The sequence below is a fragment of the Colletotrichum acutatum genome (genome assembly GCF_030867785.1).
Source record: "Colletotrichum acutatum strain CBS 112980 chromosome Unknown BDZ83scaffold_84, whole genome shotgun sequence".
Taxonomy (NCBI): Eukaryota; Fungi; Ascomycota; class Sordariomycetes; order Glomerellales; family Glomerellaceae; genus Colletotrichum; species Colletotrichum acutatum.
In genome coordinates, this window is record NW_026849078.1 from 44,951 (window position 1) to 68,155 (window position 23,205).

At 51.0% G+C, this 23,205-nt stretch overlaps 11 protein-coding genes across 11 annotated transcripts; 7 read left to right on the top strand and 4 right to left on the bottom strand.

Moving 5' to 3' along the window:
• Positions 1-1,834: 1,834 nt before the first annotated feature.
• Positions 1,835-2,384, top strand: BDZ83DRAFT_754605 (uncharacterized protein; the record flags this gene model as incomplete). Its single annotated transcript, XM_060514497.1, has 3 exons — positions 1,835-2,001; positions 2,055-2,177; positions 2,255-2,384. The coding sequence occupies 3 exons, from the start codon at positions 1,835-1,837 to the stop codon at positions 2,382-2,384; spliced, it is 420 nt and encodes a 139-aa protein (XP_060362178.1).
• Positions 2,385-2,497: 113 nt separating this feature from the next.
• On the bottom strand, positions 2,498-4,608 carry BDZ83DRAFT_629990 (uncharacterized protein). Its single transcript, XM_060508791.1, has one exon. The coding sequence runs from the start codon at positions 4,516-4,518 to the stop codon at positions 2,752-2,754; it is 1,767 nt and encodes a 588-aa protein (XP_060362179.1). The 5' UTR covers positions 4,519-4,608; the 3' UTR covers positions 2,498-2,751.
• Positions 4,609-5,141: 533 nt separating this feature from the next.
• BDZ83DRAFT_629991 (uncharacterized protein) lies at positions 5,142-5,938 on the bottom strand. The gene is made up of 2 exons (XM_060508792.1): positions 5,322-5,938; positions 5,142-5,237 (listed from the first exon to the last, which is right to left on the bottom strand). The coding sequence occupies exon 1, from the start codon at positions 5,815-5,817 to the stop codon at positions 5,608-5,610; it is 210 nt and encodes a 69-aa protein (XP_060362180.1). The 5' UTR covers positions 5,818-5,938; the 3' UTR covers positions 5,142-5,237; positions 5,322-5,607.
• Positions 5,939-7,532: 1,594 nt separating this feature from the next.
• Positions 7,533-8,707, bottom strand: BDZ83DRAFT_721599 (oxidoreductase; the record flags this gene model as incomplete). The annotated part of the gene is made up of 2 exons (XM_060512394.1): positions 7,533-7,983; positions 8,037-8,707. 2 exons carry the CDS (start codon positions 8,705-8,707, stop codon positions 7,533-7,535), a joined length of 1,122 nt encoding a protein of 373 aa, XP_060362181.1.
• A 476-nt stretch (positions 8,708-9,183) lies between these two features.
• BDZ83DRAFT_629996 (lactose permease) lies at positions 9,184-11,510 on the top strand. Its single transcript, XM_060508793.1, has 5 exons — positions 9,184-9,585; positions 9,644-9,749; positions 9,800-10,161; positions 10,228-10,373; positions 10,439-11,510. The coding sequence occupies exons 1-5, from the start codon at positions 9,526-9,528 to the stop codon at positions 11,334-11,336; spliced, it is 1,572 nt and encodes a 523-aa protein (XP_060362182.1). The 5' UTR covers positions 9,184-9,525; the 3' UTR covers positions 11,337-11,510.
• Positions 11,511-11,628: 118 nt separating this feature from the next.
• On the top strand, positions 11,629-13,559 carry BDZ83DRAFT_742870 (riboflavin transporter MCH5; the record flags this gene model as incomplete). The annotated part of the gene is made up of 5 exons (XM_060513123.1): positions 11,629-11,651; positions 12,048-12,157; positions 12,238-13,170; positions 13,251-13,298; positions 13,350-13,559. 5 exons carry the CDS (start codon positions 11,629-11,631, stop codon positions 13,538-13,540), a joined length of 1,305 nt encoding a protein of 434 aa, XP_060362183.1. The 3' UTR covers positions 13,541-13,559.
• Positions 13,560-13,688: 129 nt separating this feature from the next.
• BDZ83DRAFT_794557 (dimeric dihydrodiol dehydrogenase) lies at positions 13,689-14,825 on the bottom strand (the record flags this gene model as incomplete). The annotated part of the gene is made up of 1 exon (XM_060515818.1): positions 13,689-14,825. Exon 1 carries the CDS (start codon positions 14,784-14,786, stop codon positions 13,689-13,691), a length of 1,098 nt encoding a protein of 365 aa, XP_060362184.1. The 5' UTR covers positions 14,787-14,825.
• Positions 14,826-15,955: 1,130 nt separating this feature from the next.
• On the top strand, positions 15,956-17,145 carry BDZ83DRAFT_784445 (Deuterolysin metalloprotease family-domain-containing protein). Its single transcript, XM_060515608.1, has 2 exons — positions 15,956-16,217; positions 16,268-17,145. Exons 1-2 carry the CDS (start codon positions 15,962-15,964, stop codon positions 17,134-17,136), a joined length of 1,125 nt encoding a protein of 374 aa, XP_060362185.1. The 5' UTR covers positions 15,956-15,961; the 3' UTR covers positions 17,137-17,145.
• Positions 17,146-17,793: 648 nt separating this feature from the next.
• BDZ83DRAFT_583629 (2OG-Fe(II) oxygenase) lies at positions 17,794-18,927 on the top strand (the record flags this gene model as incomplete). The annotated part of the gene is made up of 1 exon (XM_060505679.1): positions 17,794-18,927. The coding sequence occupies one exon, from the start codon at positions 17,794-17,796 to the stop codon at positions 18,925-18,927; it is 1,134 nt and encodes a 377-aa protein (XP_060362186.1).
• Positions 18,928-19,054: 127 nt separating this feature from the next.
• Positions 19,055-20,938, top strand: BDZ83DRAFT_437003 (uncharacterized protein). The gene is made up of 2 exons (XM_060503078.1): positions 19,055-19,470; positions 19,536-20,938. The coding sequence occupies exons 1-2, from the start codon at positions 19,181-19,183 to the stop codon at positions 20,713-20,715; spliced, it is 1,470 nt and encodes a 489-aa protein (XP_060362187.1). The 5' UTR covers positions 19,055-19,180; the 3' UTR covers positions 20,716-20,938.
• A 373-nt stretch (positions 20,939-21,311) lies between these two features.
• On the top strand, positions 21,312-23,080 carry BDZ83DRAFT_704636 (uncharacterized protein; the record flags this gene model as incomplete). Its single annotated transcript, XM_060511494.1, has 3 exons — positions 21,312-21,547; positions 21,617-22,209; positions 22,459-23,080. The coding sequence occupies exons 1-3, from the start codon at positions 21,482-21,484 to the stop codon at positions 23,078-23,080; spliced, it is 1,281 nt and encodes a 426-aa protein (XP_060362188.1). The 5' UTR covers positions 21,312-21,481.
• Between the last annotated feature and the right edge of the window lie 125 nt (positions 23,081-23,205).

Genomic DNA, 23,205 nt, shown 5'->3' on the forward strand with positions numbered 1-23,205 from the left:
CAGGAAGCTTCACAAGTCTTGGGAGACTTCATATAACAACCCCAGTCCTCCCCCAGTTCAGACCTTGAGACTAAACCAAGATCAATGGGCGTGCGGGGTTTTAGCTCGTGTACCGTCGCATCCTTCTATCCCGCGGCCTGGAGATTACGCCTTTTCGGGGGTAGATGTCCGCTGAGCATTGATGTCATCTGAGTGCGGTGAAGGTGAGCTGTCAGTGTACTGAGAGAGAATCTTCCGTTGAACCGTTGAGCTTTGGCATTCCTTCGTCTTGGCCTTGGTCCCAGCAGCTTGGCGAGGGTTGCGTTCGGTTCATCTTGACCGGCCGGGTATGCCATGATACGCGAGGCGGGTTGTGCAGACACGAGATGAACTGCGCGAAAACATCAGCAAATGACGGATGCGACATCGGTCCACCCGAGCTCATGACCTGAGCATTCCGATGGGTCAATTGGCAGCGAAATGACCAACAGCGAAGAGAAGTTTGTTCAATGGGGTCAATGGTAGTAGACTCGAGGAAAACACATGGGACGATCCGCGTTTGTTTGAACCCTTGCTTCCCATCCTGTTAAAGGTGAAATAGAGGGGTGGTTTTGGTGATTTCTTTCTTACAGAAGCATCCCTCGCCGAGTGGCAAGTACCAACCACGGGAGGTTGAGTGTGCCATACAACGACGCAAAGATCATTGCTTTCTTTCTCTCTTTCAAATACCATGGAACTTCAAGGCATCGATTGCTAGCAAATAGTCAATGCATCTATAAGACGGGTTTCTGCTTTGTACGGATACAGGATCCGCTCCGTTGGCCGGGGTGGTCCGGGCGTAACTATTTGCGCCGGAGCCAAGTCTCTCGGGACGGAATTGAAAGTGTCCTATCGAGGTTCATAAGTTCCGACTCTTCCTCCGTTGGGACCCGTACGAACTTCCTCCATAGCAGTCGAGCATTTCGCCCCGCAGCTGAATCCAGTCCAATCATCGAGGCATCGGCACACTCACGATGGCTTCCCCTAAGATGACGGTGGAAGCGGCTGGCAGGTAATCCTCGGTGGAATCGCTGCTGTCTCTATAAACTCAAGAACCGCAGCGTTCTGATTGCTCGCGAACGGTGCGATAATCCCACTAGAAGACCTGAGTCTTCTTTTTACCCTCTTCAACATGATGTCGAGTGGTATAGCATACCCTAGACCATTGAGCAACGCTCATCGAAATGCGACTATCGGGTTCTGGCGTGGTGGGGTAGCAAGTCTCGGCTAGACGGGTCGTGGGGCTTCTGAGTTCCGGGATTTGAGGCAGTTCTTTGAACTCTGGGGATCATGGACTCATCTTCCTCTCCAGATGAAGCAGACAGCAACGACTCTTGTAATCCTCGTCAAGAGTTCAAGAGCCGAGCCGAGCGGGAGATCACCATCTTTCACCGACGAGGCTCAACATGATTCTCCGTGAAATTCTCCGGAACCTTGCCCTTACTGGCCCAATACCGATGACGACTGATGGCGCAATTGCATCAACCCCGGATTTCATTCGACAGAATGCTATTGGCCTTGTCGAAAGTATGGAAAGCAATATACTTCAAGACGACACACTTTCCCAACGTGGAATTGCTCCGTTGCCTCGGAGTTGACCGCAATATCAATCGGCGAAATTGAAGCTGTCATCCAAGTTGTTCTATACGCGGACTGAATATGACTGGATGGGTTATATAGGGTACAATGCATCGACGCTGTGATTTCGAAACTGATTGTGCATTTCGATTTCTCTCCAGCCTTCACAAAGTTAACTGTTTCCTAGCTCACCATCATGTTGCCTCAACTATCACTCGTGATGGCCTTGTGCCCCTCAATGGCGCTGGCAGCCCCCTCAGCTCCCGAACTTGAAAAAAGAGCAATCACATGTTTGAAAGTTGGCGCGACAGCAACAGCGAAATGGACGAACAGTGCTGGCAAATCATGCACATTCACTGGGATAGTCGGGAGCAACTACGGCACTAACCTTGCCGGGTCTGGAGAGTAAGTCGTTCTTGCAATGCTTTGTATCTGAATGCTGCTAATGCTAAACTTAGCTACTCCTGCAATGGACGCTGTGGTGCCGGATGCACTGGAACTGCCGTTGGCAATGTCTACACACAAGATTGCTTCTCTCACGATGTTTGCTCGTACTTCAACAGCGCCAGTGGCGGTGCTAGGTAAGCAAATTCCCGAGTCTCTTTTACTCTGCCTGTTCGAAGAACTCAAATAACGAATCATGCTAATCTAATTGTAGCGACCCCAACTGTGGTGCCGCGTACAACGCTGCTGTTGATGACACGGCCTTGGGTGCTCTCAATGGATGTGGGCAAACAAATCCATCAAACGCAGTATCGAAGCCCTCAACACAGCCAGTCTGCAGCTGAGAGAACAGCTAAAACAAGCACTACTCAGACTGGGCTATGAATTCACCATTGGTTAATCTCATGTTAATATTGAACTACACGGTGGAAAGCAGCGAGTAAGCGCAAATTGATTGAACTGTTAAATTGCAGATTGATCCATGTAGGTGTGAAATAACTATGTACAGGTCTCAAAAAAAAGTCCGTAAAAGAGAGTTAAGAAGACTACTAAGAAAAGAGTGACTTGAATACCAAAACCAGAAAAGACGGTTCCTGAAACCTTTTGTTTACGCCGTCTCTCCAAACCCCAAACCAAGTCTATGACGCTAAAGGTGAAAGAAAGTCTAAATGCCGAGCCCAAAACTCCATTGCTACTATACCACGCATCAACTTAGTTGATGTAGATGGCGCGGAACTGGGTGTTGACATGCCATCCGGTGCTGGCCAGGGACGGGTTGCCCTTGTTGTAGCAGGTCTTGGTAACAAAGTTGTACACAATCTTGGTGCATCCAGATCTCAAGCGACACAGAGCAATGCAAGCGAGGTCGCTAGGAACGTAGTACCAGATGTCCGTGGCAGGGTTGTTGGTGAAATCACTGCTGGGGCAGACTTGGTAGGTGGTGCCGAGGTAGTTGACGGTATAAGTGGGAGCCAAGCACTTGGTGAGAGCGGTGCCGTCGGCGACCTTGACGAGAGTCTGGAAAGGCGCGTTGACGTTCCAGTTGGAGGCGGCGACGCTGGGGCTACCCTTCAGATAGCAGATCTGGGTGGTAGGGTTGTAGACAGCCTTGGTGCAGCCCGATTGCGCCTCGCAGGCAGTGGCGCAGTCAGCGTTGGACTTGTAGCCGTAGTAGATCTGAGGACTAGGGATCATGAAGTCGGTGTTGGCGCAGACAGCGTACAGACCACCAGCAGAGCCAACGACATAGCTCACGGGGCTGGGGCAGGCGGTGATGGGCCCGCTGGAGACCGCTGTGCTGCTAGTTGTTGCGGCGGCGGCCGAGGAAGAAGTGGAAGTCTTGATCGTGGAAGTAGAGGAGCTGCTGGATGTAGCCAGAACCGAAGAAGTGGCGGCCCGCGAGGTAGTAGACGTGGAAAGAGTGGAAGGGGTCGCGATCTGAGACGTGGACGAAGTAGTCAATGTTGTAGAGGCGACAGCGGCATTGCCTTGAGGGCAGGTCCAGGTGCCCATATCAGAGGTGTAAGAGTACGAGTAAGCATACTGGATGGTGTAGACATCAGAGCCGGAGGTGTATCCCGTGTTGACAGCGTAGCTCTTATCCCAGGTGCGCGAGTACAGAGCACAGATCTGCGCCTGAACGACACCGTTCTTGACAAGTGAGTAGCTGGTGAAGAAGTGGCAGTAGAGACCATTGAAGGGGTTGGTCTCTTGTCTCTGAGAAGCGCAGTCGGCAGCGCAAAGAGAAGGGTCGTACGCGGCGTTGGTGTGAGCCCTGTAAGTGATGTAGCTGTTGCATTCGCTGGGGGCGTTGATGGTGGCCGTATCAGTAAATGTAGAGTTGTAGCCGGTGACGGCGTAGTCGGGTGCTGTAAGCTGGTATCCGTTTGAGCCAGCAATCACAACGTGGAAGTCGTTCCTGTATTCACCACTGTTGGTGGCGGTGGAAGGGCCGATGCCAACACCCCAGAAGCTGCACTTGATGACAGTTGTGCTCGAGGGGTTGGGGCACGCGGTGCCGGGATCCTGGCTGGGATCTCTCTCGAAGAAGACGTTGAAGGCTGTACATCCAGTATTCGATTTGCAGTCAGCTGCGCACTGCGCAGGACTGTAGGTGGCATACGTCTTGTAGCCCATGTAAGCCGAGGCAGAGGTCGCAGACTGGAGGTTCTGGAAGGTCTGGTACCATCCAGCCGGGGTGACGGCCGCCAAAGCGGCACTGGACAGGTCCGTGTCGGCGAGGAAAGCCGTGTCCGTGTCGGTGGTGGGGACCGGGCCACTGCCAGCGGGAAGAGCGCTGCAGTCGCCGCGAGCGGCCAAGTTGTTGACTTCCCTCTTGGTTGCTGCAACAGTCTGGTTGCCAACACCAACGGGAACAGTCTGAACAGTCGAGACTGGGATGCTGGCGAGCTCAGAAAGAGATAAGAGCTGAGCCGAGCCGGTGGCCGTCAAGGCGGCGAGAACGGTGAATGAGCGCATCTTGAAAGTTGGAAAGTTGAAGCTGTTGTTAGTATGGAAGGTCAATGATTGTGAAGAAGGAAGAAGAAGGAATGATTGTGATGAATGACTGTGATGAGTGTGGAAGAGAGAGCTGCATTAGTCGGATCTCTCCAAGAGTTATATACATCTTCCCGCCACGATTGCTTCTAGCCAGAGAACCTTAGGCTTCAGTGATCCAACATCCAATCCTTTGAGCTACGGAAAAGCCTCATTCATCGTCTGATTGCCACTCTAGTGAGCATAAGCTAACGGAGTCGTTGCAGAATTAGGCGCACCTCGCTCTCGGTACTCGGGAAGCAATCTTTGAGATTCGGCCACTGACGCTGCAGACTTGACTCTTGGGACTCTGGTCATCATACTAAAGCAAAAATAGCAACCATGCGTCAAACTGTAGCGCGAGTCTTTTCTCAAAGACTCTTTGTTTGATTCGAAAAAACGGGTGATGTGTGAGGATTGTCTTTGACAAAGGAGTGGCCCGGTGTGGCTTGAACGTTCGCCTGTCGGGTATCGTTGATGCTAAGAAGCCTCTAGTCCGTATTCTGCTAGTTGACGGCGGCGCTCGTATTGCACCCACCGTCGCCGTCCACGGAGCTAGTAGTGTCATTGGCACAAAGTCTACGATCCGGAGACCGGAAAGCTTACCTTTTTTGTCAATGCCCTGAGCATCACAAGCGACATTGACTCTCAAGAAGATTGAGGTGAGTAAACGGTCAGGACGGATGATGTGATGGCCGATGAGAAAACTTTTCGTGTACTCTGGACACTCATCATGACATCTATAGTAAATCCGACAAGAGCTTCTCCGGCTCGACATTGCGCATCGAGTATCGACGTGCCAGCACAGCATACCGAGTAAACAATCAGATCTAGACTTATCGATCTGGCGTGGTACTGATAGTGTAATATTACCCGACCGCCTGGGTTCCCGCTCGGCCTTGTGTAACTCAGGTGGAACTGCTACCGTGTAGTCAACTCAGGACAGACGGCGCCTCTCCTTAGACTTTGACGGGAACGCCGCCTTACTGGGACATCAAGTTCCCCTCACGCTAGCAAAAGCGAATTCGTTGATTAACAATGAGCGATCTGCGCTACTGCAGGGCAGGCTTTCAACAACCGGGATCTCGGCTGCGACTGTAAAGTCAAAATCCTGCCGACTGTTCTGGCCATTCCACTTCTGGGGATCCCAGTAGATTGGTTGAATGATCCGTCCAAATAGTTCCTGTCACCACGTGGTTGAGATAACCAACATTGGCGGGCGTAGCCCAGCGGCGCCTTCATTGACAGCCAGCTAGTCAGTTCGTGGAGAGCAAGCAGAGCTACTTTGTGGTTAGCATGAGGCTAGACTTCACCATCGTTGAACATAAGCTTCAAACCTCGAATACGAGATCAAGCCTCCGGGATAGTAGGAGGTAGTTTTGTCGACTCCGAATTTGGAATGATCCGGCATCGCCTCACACATAAACATCGCACAGGTTTGTTCAGCTTTGGTGGGATCACGTGTCAGTCCAGGCCCCGATGGTGAAGGGTTTGAAATAATGAAGTTTGTAAGATATGGCCCTACTTGCCTCTCATTCTCCATATCTGGTCGTTCATGTACCAAAGGAGGTCGAGAGGTGAAACATTACGCGGGTCCTGTGACATTTTGATCCTAAGGTTGAGAGATTTTTGATTGTTCGGATTTCTAACAGTTGTTCTTCCCCGTGCGGAAGCAGAATATGTTGATGGTTCCGTCCGATTGCTCGCAGCAAGTCGCGCCCAAGTCTGGCGCTGAACCTCCAAAGCAATTGGGCTTGCAATTGGCGCAAATGTTTTGACACTACGACAAATACTCCGAGTCAGTTTACAGCTAATATAGATAACGAGTGATTAATGCGGGACAGAAGTTGGAAACTTACGCTTGTCTTTGTTCCCTTGTCCGCAGGACAGCTACCATCGGCAGGAGCGCCAGCGCAGAAGATGAAAGCGGCAGAAGCGGGAAGAGCGAATTGAAGCAGCGCTGCGAAAGCGAGAGTAGGATGGAACAACATTTTGTCTTAGTAGTGATGGGATATCTTTGGATCTAGAAAATGGACAGAACTAGGAGATTGGCATTTGTTTTGAAAAACTTTGCTACTTGATTTATTGATAGAATGGTGACCGGCCATCCTCAAAGGCTGGGAGCAAGCTGCTATTTATATGGGGTGGATCTTTCATCTTCATCTCTCAGCTTCTTTCGTTCGGGATACATTATCGATAAATCTAAGTTCCGCACTCTGTGGATCGCGAACTACATCCCCACGACCTGGTTCGTCCAGAATAAGTTGAGATGACTTGGCCCAAGTGACCGACCAAGGGTGGCCTCGCCAAAGGTGGAACTCATCCGATACACCTAGTACATTACTCGTCATTCGACAATTCTGTGGGAGCAAAGAGGTTCTCCCTCGAACGAGGATCCTCGAGAGATCTCCGCAGGAACCTTGCACCAGTGCATGATCCGAATCCAAAGTTTGTTAGGCGTCATGAGTCGTGGAGGCTGTGGGCTACTTTGACCCCATACCTAAGCTTGCAAAAGTTGCTCGTATCAATGTATTTGAGACTTCCGCATTACCGTGCCCCGATTGAGCTTCGTTATGTTGCTGCACTCGTTCTCGTGCGGTAAGTCACCGCAGCCGAGATGATTTGACAACGGTCCCTCCGAAGTTACCCATAACAATCATGGTGATATTCGGTCGCGGTAATCCCATGACTCCCATCCCGCTTAAGTAATCTGCAATGCAATTGAGAGCCTGAGACGCGGTGCGCCCGTAACGGCCGCAGCGACCGTGTTGCTGATGGGAACGAGAAGTTTTACATCTCATCGTCTGGCTTGGGTTATTGGTCAGATATGAAAGCCGCCAGGCGGTGAATGGCCGAGACCGAAGACACACTTCCGTTATCTCACATTATCAATCTCGTGGCCAGCTCTTTGGGAAGTAATAAGGCTATTGTGCCCTTCTTCATTATCCTCCAGGCCTCTACTGATATCTGCTTGAGTCTGCTCGAAGGATCATCTTGAACAATTCGATGTCGTTCCTCGCATCTAGTGCACTCGTTTTCGGAGCCTTCCCGTTGACAACGCAGTCATACAACTCGAGGAACTCAATGGTGTAAGGATCCTGGTATGTCTTCCTGACTTTGCGCTCTTGGAAGCCATCATTTCCGATCAGTTCTCTAATGGTCATTGTGACTGGTAGGCCCTTGACGTATGGTGTGTCGAAGTCAACGCGAACAATCTTCTCGGGAGAGTACACCTCGATGTGTGCGTCAAATTGCGGGACTTTGCTGAAACCTGACTCATAGGTGACAGGGAAGTTGTCGTACTTAAAGAGGACGCTGAAGATGCCAGGGAAGGTAAGACAAGCTCCTGCAACACTCTTCGGCATACCGATGATTTCTCTCATGGCTGAAAGGTCATGTGTTCCGAGTCTATGGATTTGTTAGTAACGATGATTTTTCAGTCTTGTTGAACGCCACCATACCCTCCTAGAAGTCGTAGCATCAGTTGAGAATCAGAGGTAACGGGAACTCCAAACTCTTTCGCCAGAGCCTGCTCAGAGATGTCCGCCTCCCGCTTCAGCCTGTCTTTGGTGTCTGCATCGCTGTAGTCGCTGAACTTCAGCGGGAACGTGCCGGACTGGTCGACAAATGTTGAGTTGGGTCCGATGATGTCTCTAACTCTCGCGTACTGGATCTTCTCCATGCCGCCGACTTCCTTCACCGCGTCGGTAAATGCAGTTGCGAAACGCCGCATGGTACCAACCATGACCTTTCCCTTAGACTTCTTCTCGGCTTCGATCAAGAGATCTAGGTCTCGGAAACAGACGGAGGCGGGCTTCTCGATGAGGGTGTACTTGTCGTTTCTTAACGCCAAGAGGCCATGCTCGACATGGTACGCATCAGCGTTGGCAATGACCACCACATCGACGTCTGGCGAAGAGCAGAGTTCTGCTGCATCAGCCGTTGTCTTGGGCGTTCCTCCCTGCACCTTTCGGGCGCAGTGCTCTAGAGCTTGTTGTGAGATATCGCAGAGGTAGGTAGTTTGGTAGCGATGAGAAAGGAAGTTGAGGTTGGGAATGTGGGCTACCTGAGTGATCTCACCGCACCCGATGATGCCAACCCTGAGGATGGGCGTTTGCTGCTGGGAGGCCATGTTTTCAGGTGTCGTTGTTGATGTATGAGGAAAGTCGTCAAGGGCCTCTCAATGTACAATGCACATGAATCTGGATTCGAAATCTGGACGGTTCTACCCAAGTATCTTGTCTTAGGTATGCCTGCTCTTACGATGTTGAGAGGCGTTCGTGATGGCTTTTGTAATCTTGTCAAGCTCCTGTGGGTATGGCTCCAGCAATGTCGTCAGCTTGAGCTGGATCGTTGAGCCCCGAAGATCATTGGACATGTGAAGATGGATCTGAGACCACTTTTGCTCTGGTAGCTTCACCCAATGATGATTCGAGATAATTGGAGAAGTCAAAGCATCTGAGGGTGAACGAGCTCCGCTACTCCCCGAAACCGACTTAGACCGAAAGGTCGCCCGCGGAGTATCGGAGCAGCGGCAAAATTGTTAGTGCGAGATCTAAGGTCACCTAGTTCGGTCGAAGACGCGTCCCGAAATGTTGCACGCCGCGACGGTGCATTCTTCCCCGCACACTTTCCTGGTCTCCGACTTCCTGAGAACATCCATCCCGAGTTCCGGTCCCGCGTTTACCCCATGGGGATGGACCGGGGTTATGAAGCCGTGCAGAGCTACCGAGAATCTGGTCTGACCTGGACCCTAGGCGGTGGCTGGAAAACCTGGAGTTGGTTGCATTGTCGATGGCTCTCCCGAGGTAGATAAATAGCATGGCGTCTCATCGTGTTCTCGAGTTCAAGTCATCCTTGTCGCTTCAACCAGGAGCCTGAAATACCTTTACCAACAACCTAGCGGTGAAAACCTCAACAGTCAAGACATCGCGTAGACCAACCTTGACAATGGGCGTGTTTTCGAAGAAGACGGGAGCAGAGCTGGCCGCAGGGTCGGCTCTCGCAGCTGTGGGTAACCTTCTCTTGGGTTATTCTAGGTGATAAGCTACTGACACGCGACAACTAGGTTCTACCCGCAAATCCTAAGCCATGGTATTCGACACCTCATCTACTGAAGTTGAATTTGTTGCTGCTTGTACCTCTGTTCTCTTCTGCGTCTGTCGGTTACGATGGTATGGCTTCTCGATCCAGCTTTGGGGATCGCCAAACTAACGAGAGAAAGGATCGATGATGAACGGCCTGCAAACCCTCCCTCAATGGCGCCAATTCTTTGGAAACCCCGAGGGCGCCATTCTCGGTCTCATGAATGCTGTTTACCCTCTCGGCAAAGTTGTAGCACTCTTCGTCGTAACGTACATCTCGGACAGATACGGTCGGAAGCTCCCTCTCGTTCTGGGTTTGGCAGCCTGCATCGGGTTTGCCATCTTGCAAGGCATGTCCAAGGACCTTCCAAGCTTTGTCGTCGCAAGAGCTTTGCTAGGCTTCTTCACAACTTTCATCAGCCAACCGAGTCCTATCCTCATCACGGAATTGGCTTACCCTACCCACCGAGGCCGAATCACAGCTTTGTACAACACATTCTTTGTACGTTGGATCTTTGAGATGTCACTCACACAGTCTTGCAAACCTGCTGACGACCATTCTTCGTAGTACTTTGGCTCCATTTTTGCCGCATGGTGTACTTTTGGAACGTTCAAGATTGCGTCGACATGGAGCTGGCGAATTCCCTCTTTGCTACAAGGGGCAGTTCCTGTGATCCAGCTTATGGGTGTCTACTTCTTGCCCGAGTCTCCTCGGTATGCTTTTCAAGTCTTCAACATCTTACCCGTACATACTCTAGTCTCGCTGACCTCTTATATAGCTGGCTGATGCGCCGTGGTCGTAAGGATGAAGCCAGAAAGGTCTTCGCCGACTGTCACGCTGGTGGCAACCTCAATGACCCTCTGGTCGACTTTGAGATGCGCGAAGTCGAACTTACTTTGGGCGAGGAGGCCGAAGCCATGTCTCAATCATCTTGGCTCGAACTCGTGCGAACCCCTGCCAACCGAAAGCGAACACTGATTGCCTGTATTGTCGGCTTCAGCTCTCAGTGGAACGGAGTCGCAGTGGTCAGCTACTATTTGAGTCTCGTGCTTAACACTATCGGCATCACTGAAGTCAAGGACCAGACTTTGATCAACGGAATGCTGCAAATCTTCAACTGGATCATTTCGACCTTCCTCGGAGCGCTCATGGTAGACCGCTTGGGTCGACGACCCTTGTTCCTGATCTCCACCGCAGGCATGCTCGCGAGTTACATCGCATGGACCGGGTTGACGTCTCACTTCGTCGCCAGCCGTGACGAAGGGACTGGGAGAGCAGTCGTAGCCTTCATCTTCATCTTTTACTTCTTCTACGACATTGCTTGGACGCCGCTCTTACAAGCCTACCCTGTCGAAATTTTCCCTTACACCCTTCGTGGTCGCGGCTTGTCGGTCACCTACATTACTGCCTTCACCGGTCTGATCATCGGCAATCAGGTCAACCCGATTGCAATGAAGGCGATCGCATGGAAGTACTATATAGTCTTTTGCTGTGTCCTGGGAGTCTTGTTCGTTGTGATTTGGTTTCTTTTCCCCGAAACAAAGGGTCACACACTGGAGGAGATCCGCGAAGTCTTCGAGGGCAAGTCCGCAAATGCCAAAGTCGAAGACATTGAGGGCGGTGAGGAGGAAGAGACCAAGAAGGGTGGCAAAGTTAAGCAGGTTGAGCTGGCATAGAGCGATCGCCTGCTGCAAGTTGAGAGGTCTACATCTCATGATCTTAATCGGATGCACAAATTTCGTAAAAGTCAAAGCAGGAACTATTTGAATAGGGAAATGTGATACAGTTCAATTGCCATTAAAATGCAGTCGGCCTGCTCAAGTTTGCTCTGGTAAGCATTGGAAAAAGTCTCAGTCGAAGATGTTGGCCGTGCCTATTTGGCATCCGCAACTCAAGGCTTAGTTGCATGGTTGGTGGCAGCAAACCCACAGGCAAGCTGCAATGACTGAGAATCAGTGATTTCAGCAGATGACGCCTAAGAACATCATTGCGTAAGTCATTCCACACCATTTCAAAGAACTAAAGTTTTGATTGATCAGGTGGGGGTTAGGAAGTCCCGCATTAGAGATGGCCTCTTAAGGTGAACGCTGGAAGTAATGCCGAATGAGGCAAATGTGCCAGCCCATGTTGATCTAAAGCCAGCTTAGTATGCACTCCAACTCCGCCAACTCCGCTGTTGCAAAGCCTTCTCGGATGAAGTCAAGAAACCCGGGACAGTCTTCTTCGGCGCCAAGAGAACATTATTTACTGACATAAAGGTAGATGGTATTAGTCTGAAGGAATATCGTGATGCCGTCTACGATTTCCTAGACCAAGTCGTCCTCAGCGCAAGCACACAAACTACTCTCTACGAAGCCAGAGTTCTCGGAGCAAGCATCCCAAAACAGCCATGTGACCCAACAAGAACCGCACCGGCGCCATGCTGCGGACGTCGAATGTCGGAAGTCGGAGTGGGTCTATGTGCTCGGGTCGTTCCTATTTCTGATGCCTTCTTTCGGTGAGCACATCCGATTCCCGGGACACCACCCAGCTCCATTCAAAACGGGGAAGACCTGGTACTAATGTCCAACTTCATAGGGTTCATGCAATCTTCCGGAGCAGTACAGTCGTTTCTCTTAGAGAACCAATTGCGAGACTATTCTGCTCGTGATGTTGGCTGGATTACAGGAGTTTACAGCTTTCTCACGATGCTACTCGACATCCAGGCAGGACTGCTGATGGACGTTTACGGGCCAAAATTCCTTGAACCGCTCGCAACAGGACTACTCGTTCTAATGTCCTTTGTACTAGCTGAATGCGCAGAAATATGGCAGTTTATCCTCTGCCTGGGTGTCTTGGGAGGCTTTGGCAATGCTATTGCTACAACTGTAGGCATTGCTGTGATCGGGAAACTCTTCATTCGTCGTAAGGGGCTAGCACTCGGTATCGCCTTGGCTGGCTCTTCTACCGGCGGAATCATTTTTTCATTGGCTCTCGGGCAAACCCTCCCTTGGTGGGGATGGGCATGGTCTATGAGAGCCATGGGATTCCTGGCTGTTTTTATAATGAGCTTAGGCATTACCTGCCTCCTTCCTTTCGAGAGGTTGCATGCTATGATAGACTCCCCGCGAGTGTCTACAAAGAGAAGTAGTAAAAAGGCTGTGATTGGCTTTTCTGCCTTCCACTCATTACCTTTCTCGCTCATCTGCGGCGCCATAGCGCTTCTCGAGTTCGTCATCTTCGGCGCAACGGCAATTCTTCCAACCTTGGTGGCTTTATCGGGATTTCCCATAGAGCATGGATTCAACATGCTAGCTATCCTGAACGGCTTTTCTTCTCTTAGGCGTATTCTTCCTGGATCGGTAGGTGATCGCCTGGGACATTACAACATCCTCCTGGTCATGATTGTTTTCACGATCATTTGCACCTCTGCAACGCTTACTGCGTTTGGATCGACTCGGATCGAAGCTTTGTATGCTTTCTCGGCTTTATGTGGGTTTGGCACCGGATCATTTTTGTCACTTGCGCCTGGTAAGTTGAGCCACTCCAAATTGATACTTTCTTGGAAAAGGTTTTGTTTGTTATCGCTAGCTGACCTTGTACGGTACCAGCCTGTATTGCAAAGACTCGTGAGCCGAAAGACTACGGAAGATATTATGGTACGTTACTACTAGATATTACCACAGCTCTCGGTTTTCTGACCAGCCTAGGGACAATGAACTTTGTCATAAGCTTCTCGCTTCTCTTATCAATGCCAATCGGCGGTCAGATGCTGCAGTCTCTTGGAGCGACTGCCTTATCAGGACTCTATCTTGCTGTCGTATTTGCTGGAGGCATATTAGTCTATGCAGGCCGGTCCGTAGCAGTAGGTTATTGGGCCAACTTCCGAGAAAGGATGTAGATGAGAGATGAATGTCCACGAATTATTATCGAGGTTCGCCATCAAAGCTTTTACTGGCATCTGCGTAATGATGACAACTTGGAAGACTTTGTGCATTTCAGTGTTGATTCTTGTGGTATCTAATACTTTCACTTCACTCGAGGCCCTTCTACTGGCCATCTTGAGGGAACTTGGCGCCGCCCTGTCTCCTAATCTCATCCAAAATCTCCATGACACGGACAGTTTCTGCCCAGGGCATGATCTCGCTTTCTGTACGCCCAGCAGCAATATCCAGCGCCACAGCGTCCGCTTCCCAGTAAAAGCCCTTGCCTGGTCGCTCAAAGTCAAACTTCTTTGACTTCAGACCTTCTGTCGTGGAGTCGACCCATCCCTCGCCAGAAGCCTTGGAAGAGTACACTGTAAAAGAGCCGGGAACTGAAGTTGCGATGCCCTCAACAATGACGTATCCGTTGCTTCCCTCAATCCTGCAGAATCCTGGTGGTGTCTTGACCTGCGTCGAAGCTGTCAGGATACCTTGCTTGCCACTGGGGTAGAGGAGAAGAGCCGATGTTGCAATATCGATATCGTCCGAGAGAGTTTGCGTCGCCGAAATTTTGGGCTTTTCAGCTTTATCTCCAACGCCGGGGTCCAGACCCAGAATCGTAAAGGTCAAGCTGTACACGCCAATGTCGAGAAGACTTCCTGCACCCAGCGCCGGATTCTTCAGGCGCGAGTCCGGACCCAAAGATGCGAGGTTCATGTTCATGGCAAAGTCGCAGAAGACGCGGTGAATATCGCCAATCAGCTTTTCCGAGTGCAAGACGTTCAGCAGAGATCTTGTGAGGGGGAAGAAACGCGTCCACATGGCCTCCATGACGAAAACGCCCTTCTTCTTCGCGGCCTCAAACACCTCCCGCGCCTCCTTGGCTGTGATGGTGAAGGCCTTTTCGCATAGTACATGCTTGCCCGCGTTGATGGCGTCGAGGCAGTTCTGCTTATGAAATGCGTGTGGTGTGCCAATATAGATGACGTCGACGTTTGGATCGTTGTAGACCTCCACATAGCTACCATAAACTGTCGGTGTTTTCCCTGGGAGATGCTTCTCAACAAACGCCTTGCCCTTCTCAAGTGATGATGATCCGATGGACTGAACAATGTGCTTGGCCCTCGCGTTCGAGCGTTCAAGTACCAGGTCCTCGACGAACCATGAGGAGATCAGGCCGGTGGCGATGATACCCCAGCGAAGGGTCGGGATCTCGGCAGACATTCTGGAGTCGGAGGTGGTGTGTTCAAGTGTGAAAGTTGCTAATCAGGCTTGCATGGAGGACAGGAGGGAAGAGCAGTCAAGGGGTCACTCGATGTATTTATGAGATCTGGAGGCTGATAAATCACTCATGGCGATGATGCGGATTCGCGGGCCGCACCAGCTATGAAGAATCAGATGCGTTATCATCCGCCCTAGGGATGAAAACACCAATGAGCAAGCAAGCCATTCTGCCAATTTTGCACTAAAAACCACTGAAGAAGCCACAATCTCGACTCCACAAGTTGTCACGATGTTGATGCAGTGGGGGAAGTGGAGAATGCAACGAACAGTTGGCCGACACTCCCCGGCTGACACAGGCTTTTGGGTTGATTTATCTCCGCGTTCCGGCCGGTTCACCTCGGGGCTCATGCACAAAGAGCACTGGTCAAGAGGCCGCTGCTTTTAGAACCACTTGGGCGGGACAGTGACTTTGCGAGTCGTCTGGCATTCGCTCACCTGGTCATCTGCAAGTGTAGACGAAGAGGCTAATTGAAGCCGTCATTTCTACCATAAGGCTCTACATGTTATTCAGCTCAGAGAACATTGATTTTGTACAGGAGGTCGAGCGCTGAACATGGTTACGATAACACAGTCGTAAATACGGGTAAAAGGAACTCGTTGACCGGCTTTTGACCCTCGCCGCCGTCTCCTTACAGCCTAACACTTCGCTCCGTCGGGCCAGTTGGATCGGGGGTCGGCACACAGCCCAGAATATCAAGTCTGATGATTCATGTCACTTTGAGTCTGGAGATGTCAAATTCTCTGAGCACTCTCTGTCATGGGAACATGAAGCATTGTGTTCTGTTCTGCCATGGCCCACATCAAGGGCCGATGTTACCTTGAGATTGCCGGCGAAACCTCCTGCCATTTTCGACATTTCAATCCTGGTCGAATACGAGTTTTGGCTGCCAAGTCAGGGCATTTATATCTTGTCTATCCCGGCAATACATATCAATACGGGCTTCTAGCCAAGATTGATTGAGGGGATTTGCAGAGATGCATATGCCCTTGGGCCCTCGGGCTCTTGGGCTCTGAGCTATCTTATATCAAATGACAGCTTAAAGAGACCACAGCACCACATGCAGTGACGATTCCTGTTGAACTTGTTCGTATCCTGAGCCGCTGCAGTTCTCGAGATGTTGTGGCGAAAGGTCTTTGCATTCGCGCCTCTGGTGGCCATCGCCAGCGGTCATCCCAACGCTCACGGTATCCGGTACTCCAAGCGGGACTCAACACTGGAGGTGACCCTCGCACCTGTGGTATCCGAATCTGGCGCCGAGGTTTCCGCCACCATCAAGAACACCGGCAGCTTAGACCTCAACCTGCTCAAGGTTGGCACCATCTTGGACGACAAGCTTCCTGTCCAGCGTGTGTCCATCGTTGACGAGTCAGGTCAGTAGCGCCACGGTGACGAAAGTTGCCCTTAGCTCACGCGCCAGCAGGGAACGCAGTCTCTTTTAGGGGCATTGACCCAAGCATTCAGTACGATGCGCTGAAGCCAATTCATTTTGAGTCGCTTCCAGCAGGGGATTCAGTGACGGTCTCGATCGACGCATCAAAGGTTCATCAGTTTACGCAATCTGGCACCTACTCTATCACAGCTGAAGGCACAATTCCGATCGCTCTAGCGCCGTCTACAGACTTCTCTCAACCTGCCGTGGCTTTCAAATCGAACACCATCCAAGTTGACGTAGACGCAGATGCTGCCGCAAAGTCATTGGTAGCTGCGGCGCTCAAAGAGCGCACCAACTTACAGCCAGGATGCAATGCGACAACGTTGAACGCCAGCACCAAAGCCCTGGCCAACTGTCAGGTCCTCGCCCTCGCTGCCGCAGCGGATGCAGCCGACCCGTCCTCTAGGCGGTTTGTCGAGTATTTCGGCACCAACTCATCAGAAACCCGCGACATTGTCGTCACTCGGCTTCGTAACGTCGCGCAGGAGTGTAGCTCAACCACTTCAGGAGTGTCTCGGTACTTCTGTTACGATTACTACGGCGTTTGCGAGCTCGACGGTCCTCTCAATGCTTACACGGCCTGGGACGTCAACACCATGGTTATGTGCCCGCTCTTCTTTGGCCTGCCGCCGCTCCCTGTAGGATGCCACCGACAGTGTCAGGCTACGACTACGATCCACGAAACCACGCACTGCGAGGCAGTTTATGCTCCTCACACGGACGACTACGCTTACGCTTACAACGCCAGCGTTGCATTGCCCCCGGAACGGGCTCTGCAGAATGCTGATAATTATTCTCTTTATGCCAATGGTATGCTCCCTTACGTCCCTTTTCTTGCTTGTGATATGAAACGATGAGGACTAATCTTTGGTCCTTGACTAGCTGTTTACATGGGCTGCTAAGGCGTAAGAAGACTTGGAGGGTGACACTAAGTGAGATGAACCATGGAACGCTCTCTATCCTCCGCGTCAGAGACAAGCTTGTCTACAGGCCTCGTAGAAAAAGTCGAGAAGGATCTCATACTTTTTACAAACCATGATGTGAGGCATGTAGACCGAATGAATAAGATGATGATTGAGCCGTCTCGACTTGAGGGAGCAACGCAAACTTACATGAAAGTGGCCGAACTCGGGCCGGCATGCTTCCAGCTCATGCCGAATTTCGCTACTTAGGTAGACATATGAACAACCGACCTATTCCCAATAACATTGGCCTACCACGTGCTCCCATTATGGCCGAAGAATCAGGAACTAGAGCTTGTCGGCCATCTCCGACGATAAATCATCAGCAACATCATCTCAAGCCAATGACATGAAGCCCAGCTCCCCCGCCTCTGTGTCTACCATTTTCCTTATCGCCTGTATCGCCCCGCATACTTCAGCTGTTAAATCGCCCGAATTACCCTCTTGATCTTATAAAATCATCTCTTGACTTGGAGGACGGACTCGATCAGCTCTGAATCGACGTAGTCGTTTCTTAGTGCCAACAAGTCTTCGATGGTTAATTAGCCCACGATGAGCGTTACGACTCTTGCATCTGATCCGGGGACGACCCTCCTGCGTTTCGCCTCTGGGAACGGACCGGTAACCCGCCGCATCCTCCGGACTCCGCTCCGCGATGCTCTTCCTACCGAGATCCCAGTCATCGACGTCTCGCTCGCATCTAGCCCCGAACTTACTGACCGGAAGACTGTAGCCCAGCAAATCCGCGACGCTGCCACGACATCCGGCTTCTTCTACCTGATCAACCATGGCATCGCGTCTTCGGTCACTGATTCAGCCCATAAAGCCTGCCTGGAGTACTTCCGCCAGGATGAAGAGACAAAGATGCGCTCATGGGTTGGGAAAAGTCGCTACTTCAACGGCTACAAACCGCCTGGATCTCAGCGGATCAACAAGTCAGAGAGCGTCGATGTCCGCGAGTCATTCAGCTGGACATACGACCCTCGCCACGACCCTAATGTGGTCGACGTCGATGCCATTCCTGCGGAGGCGAGAAAGCTTCTGCGGATTGAGGATTTCCACTGGGATGGCACGGCCAATCAGCCGCACTTCAAAGAAGCCATCATTGCATATTGGCAATCCTGTCTGAAGCTCGCTCGCGTCCTGGTTCGCTCCTTTGCGCTATCGCTTGATCTACCTGAGGATCACTTTGATTCCAAGTTCGCGTACCCTGATGCTGCGCTGGCGCTGAACTACTACCCGCCTCTCAATTCTTCGGCCACCGTGGATCCGGACTCCAACAAGACAGTTTCCATAGGATCGCACACAGACTTTCAGCTTTTCACCATTCTATGGCAAGACTCGGTCGGGGGCTTGCAGGTACTAAATCGCCAGGGGCAATGGATCAAGGCAGCACCTATCCCTGGAACGTTTGTCGTCAACATTGCCGACTACCTGCAGCGCATCACAAACGATCTCTACGTCAGCACAGTACATCGAGCCCAGAACTTGAGTGGAGAAGAGCGCATCAGTATGCCCTTCTTCTTTGGCTTTGGACTGCATGAAAGCTGTGGTGTGATCGACACCTGCGTCAAGGAAGGGGAGAGGCCAAAGTACGAAGAGATCGGCTGTGAAGCTTGGGTCCAACGGAGAGCTCGGGCGATGCACCAGGTTGATTCTGATGACGAAAACGACTGTGCGCAGTGAATAAACAAAGCGCCAACGGGGTTTCAAATCACCGTTTGCTTCGACATTGGCTCCGTTTGCTTCTCTCAATTTTGATTAACAACTGGGCCGTATCGAGGTTGGAAGTTTGGAACCCCTGCGTGCACTGTGGCTAAGCTTTCGATAGTACCTGGACCGGGGCAAACAAAATTCGAAAGATAAAGGCACTGGAAACCCCTTACTTGGGCAAACTACTTCTACGTTGTGACACATTCATCTGTGGCCTTCCTGTGAAATGCCCAGGGCTATGGATCGGCACAAAGTCTCGGTTACTAAAGAACAAGTGACAGAGCATTCGGCAGGAGATCTTTCGCCAGGCAGTAACAACACAACCATGAGGCCGTACATGGACAGCTCGCGATCATCACAAACTGAGCCAACGAAATTGATTGAGGCAGATCGCTTGAAGTCTGTTCTGCAAAAGTGCATCAAGTCTACACAACGACTACGGCCGCGAAAGCCATCACTCCTCGGAGAGCTTCTCGTCTTGGGAGTGGCAGCAACTATCGCATGTTCTATTCTCATGTAGGTTCTCATTGATAACTCATCATCTTTTAAACCCGACGTGAAGGAAACTCATCCTTCTTTAGCACTCTATTATATGTCTTCGTATTTGTTCTACAGCCTCAAGCTATGAGTGACGCGGCTTCCCAAAACTTCATTTCCAACAACCCGATCACAACGAATGGTCAGCCAGTTGATGGTCTTTCAAGATGGCTGGAGGACTTTTCACGTTCAGTCATCCCAATCATGTGTCATTCTCACAATGATTACTGGAGGCCGTACCCCCTTTACTCCGCCCTCGCAGCAGGCTGTACCGGTGTGGAAGCGGACATCTGGCTGAGCGACGATGGTTCCGACTTGCTTATTGGCCATGACAGACACGAACTGTCCCCTAAGAAAACTTTGCGATCCATGTACCTTGATCCCTTGATGAAGATTCTCGATACCATGAATCCTCCAGAGCAATGGTCGAACTTCAGCCGAACAGATCGCCCGCAGGGTGCATTCCGAAGTCAACCGAACATCACGGTAGTCCTGCTCCTGGATGTCAAGAGTGATCCGTATAAGACGTGGCCAGTGGTGATGGAGCAGCTTGGACCGCTTCGAGAAAAGCTCTTCCTCACACGCTACGAGGTAGTAAATACCGAGCCAGGCTTCAGACTCCGGCAAGACATGTGGCCAGGTCCCGTGACCATCGTGGGCACGGGCAATATCATGGAAGATCGCATGATAAACCACTGGCCAACGAATGAGCTCTATCAACAGTATCACGACACCTTCCTCGACGCGCCGTTGGATCAACTTCCCGAGGACAATTGGCGCCAGTACAATGACCATGGCTACTTTGCCTCTCAGCTGTGGCATGAGAAAGACATCTATTACACATCCGCCTCTTTCCAACAAAGTATCGGATCAGTCCGCACCGGCTTCAGTGCCGAGCAACTTGCAAAGCTACGGAAGCAGATCAGTACTGCAAAGTGGTCAGGTCTCAAATCGCGATATTGGGATCTGCCCAGTTGGCCAATTTCTCACCGCGATTACGTCTGGGAAGTGTTGACAAGAGAGGGAGTCGACATGTTGAATGTCGACGACTTGCAGAGCGCAGCGAGAAGAGGTTGGACAAAGAGCTACGTGCAAAGCGTGATATGGATGGCTTTGACTTCGTCTCTAATCTTTTTCACTGTTATTGCGATGACGTGGTCTGGATTCCGGGCCATCAAAAAGCATATGAAGGGTCTTCGATCTCAAGGTATCGTGCTGGCATAGGGTAGAATGGCACGTTAACGGAAAGTATCAGACTGACTATCCCACGTCTGTTTCTTCATTCTTTAGTAGATGAATGCTGTCGTCGGGAATACCGGATAGCCCGGGTTTACATGTCGCGAATCCACTAGTCAAGCACTTCCATCTGGCGTATCAAGAATGATGCTTATACCGCCACGAGGACGCCAGGGTCAGGCACCACGCATAACAACACTTGGGAACCCATATCTACCGGACAGCGCGTATCTCCGCGGATGTGGTCCATGCGACTTATTCATCGACTTTGAGATGCACCACAGAAAAGATCTACAAGTGGCCCGATTTTCTGCCTTCCAGCCTGTTTTAGTCTTCCGTCATTGGCGACGAACCTGTATCTGTGTATATGATTCGCACTACGTAGTGCGAGATCAGGTTCTGTGAAACAACAGCCCAGGGATATGCCACGCGGCTTAGAGTTTGTAGCAACGTAAGTTGGGTTGGCTCGCACAGAACAGACTATCCTTACTGGCCTTTGCCGAACAGAGTTTCGGCTTTAACCTCGTCCATGAATTGTGAAGACCTCGAATTCGATATGCTCGACCACGGGCCTTTGAGCATCAATGTGACGCACGAGTCAAGTGTTCCTTTTGACTTCGAAGAGGAATTGAGGGGAAGGTCAGCTAAACAGGAACATATATGTTCATATGTCCCACGTGGCGGGTGCCTGTATGTTCTGCCCAGTGGTTACAACCTGACCGACGCCCTTCTTCTTTCAAGAAGTCAGATTGTCATGTCAGCCGCGGCACAACGGGGGACGCTGGCACCACTTCCGGAATATCACCGCCGCGGGTTGATTGTACTCACCATCTTCTCGTTCCTCTCAGCCATAGCCACAACGGGACTCTGGCTTTTCATCACATACAAGTTACTGGCATATCGGAAAACTCGCCCAGACCCCAGGCAACGAAGTACACGACCGCAAGATGCCGATATTACCGATCTACCGGACCTTTCTCTTGGGCTGGATGCCCCTTGCGCAGGTGCTAGCGGATTTGCCCGGATTGAGGAGCTCGATAGACTAGCAGCGTCACAAGAGCAAGCGGCAGAGGCTGCTAGTGCTACTGGGGATGGAGAAGAGCAAGGGGCTGAGAGAGCTCGCAATCCTTTCCCCATTCTCATTTATAATCTCCTGCTAGCAGATATGATGGAGGCTGTTGCCTACGCACTCAGTATATCCTGGGTCTCAGCTGACGGCATCTTTGCACCTTCGTCAGTCTGCTGGGCTCAGGGCTGGCTGGGGTCGACCAGTAACTTAGCAGCAAGCCTGTTTCTAGCGGTCATTTCGATCAACACCTTTTTGACAGTGGGCTTGGGTTACAAGCCACCACCATGGACCATTTATACTTCGATAGGGTTTCTCTGGATATTCGACTTTGGTATCAATGGAGCAGGCGTAATATTTTCGGAGATCCACCCAGCAGTTCCTCAGGAGTCTTTTTTCATGCGGGCCAATGTCTGGTAAATAAGATCTAGCACCCCCTTTCTTTGATAACAGCGGCTTCGGCTCCCGAGAGTTCTCACACTAATTCAAAATTGGCACAGGTGTTGGATTTCTACATCCTATGATTCGTGGCGGTTTTGGGCACATTATTTTTGGGTCATCGTCTCCATCGCCCTCACACTCAGCCTCTATTCCTTCGTCTTCTTTACCCTATGGCGTCAAAACCGAAGTTGTCGTCATCTGCCGGAAAAGAGAGCGTCGCAAAGCGAAGCTTCCGAATCAGGGTTCGAACCCGGTCATAGCCTGGAAGTTCGACGGCCCTCAGGCTACCACCCGGCCTTTCTTGCATACCCTTTCGTATACGTCGCATGCAGCACACCTTTAATCATCGGCCGCATTGCTTCTCTACTGGGAATTGACCTTGGAATATTATATTTTGCCTTCGCCGGGTCCATCTTGGCTGCAAACGGGCTCTTCAACTCAATATTATGGATAACAACCATTGTGTTTAGCGAGCCACAAGACGCACATAATACAGGCTTGGATCAGTTCGCCTTTGTCAGAACACCAATACGAGATTATGGACACACTGTAATCATTAGCGGCCCTGTTAGTAGAAGAGTGCCTGAGCCAAGTATCGTTCCTAGCAGCGGTCGCAAGGAATGGTGGTGGTGGAAACATGGTGGGCAGAGAGGCTGGGGAAGATCGTACGCCAACATGCACGAGACACCTAGGGTGAGCGCGGTTGAAGTGCACGATCGTACATTACCAGTCATTGTGGAAGGTCCGTATATCCAGATGGATATCGTCACAGCCGTTACCATTGAGCAAGCGGAGATCCAACCGATACCCCTGGGCAGGCATCAAGAAACCTACCCACCAAAATAGTGTTTTGGTTTTGACATTTCCTAAATAAGAAGATTTGAGAAAATTGTGAAAACAACGCGAATTGATACGAGATCCCGACGTTTGAGTCTCTTTCAAAGTGAGGTCTCAAGACTTAGTGAAGAATC

Bases quoted from the DNA above. Each gene is read 5' to 3' on its own strand.
- BDZ83DRAFT_629990 (XM_060508791.1), bottom strand. From the start codon at position 4,518: ATGCGCTCATTCACCGTTCTCGCCGCCTTGACGGCCACCGGCTCGGCT.
- BDZ83DRAFT_629991 (XM_060508792.1), bottom strand. From the start codon at position 5,817: ATGAAGGCGCCGCTGGGCTACGCCCGCCAATGTTGGTTATCTCAACCA.
- BDZ83DRAFT_629996 (XM_060508793.1), top strand. From the start codon at position 9,526: ATGGGCGTGTTTTCGAAGAAGACGGGAGCAGAGCTGGCCGCAGGGTCG. The intron at 9,750-9,799 runs GTATGGCTTCTC...AACGAGAGAAAG, and splicing joins TGCGTCTGTCGGTTACGATG to GATCGATGATGAACGGCCTG. The intron at 10,374-10,438 runs GTATGCTTTTCA...CCTCTTATATAG, and splicing joins TTCTTGCCCGAGTCTCCTCG to CTGGCTGATGCGCCGTGGTC.
- BDZ83DRAFT_784445 (XM_060515608.1), top strand. From the start codon at position 15,962: ATGTTGTGGCGAAAGGTCTTTGCATTCGCGCCTCTGGTGGCCATCGCC. The intron at 16,218-16,267 runs GTCAGTAGCGCC...ACGCGCCAGCAG, and splicing joins GTCCATCGTTGACGAGTCAG to GGAACGCAGTCTCTTTTAGG.
- BDZ83DRAFT_437003 (XM_060503078.1), top strand. From the start codon at position 19,181: ATGCCCAGGGCTATGGATCGGCACAAAGTCTCGGTTACTAAAGAACAA. The intron at 19,471-19,535 runs GTAGGTTCTCAT...ATCCTTCTTTAG, and splicing joins ATCGCATGTTCTATTCTCAT to CACTCTATTATATGTCTTCG.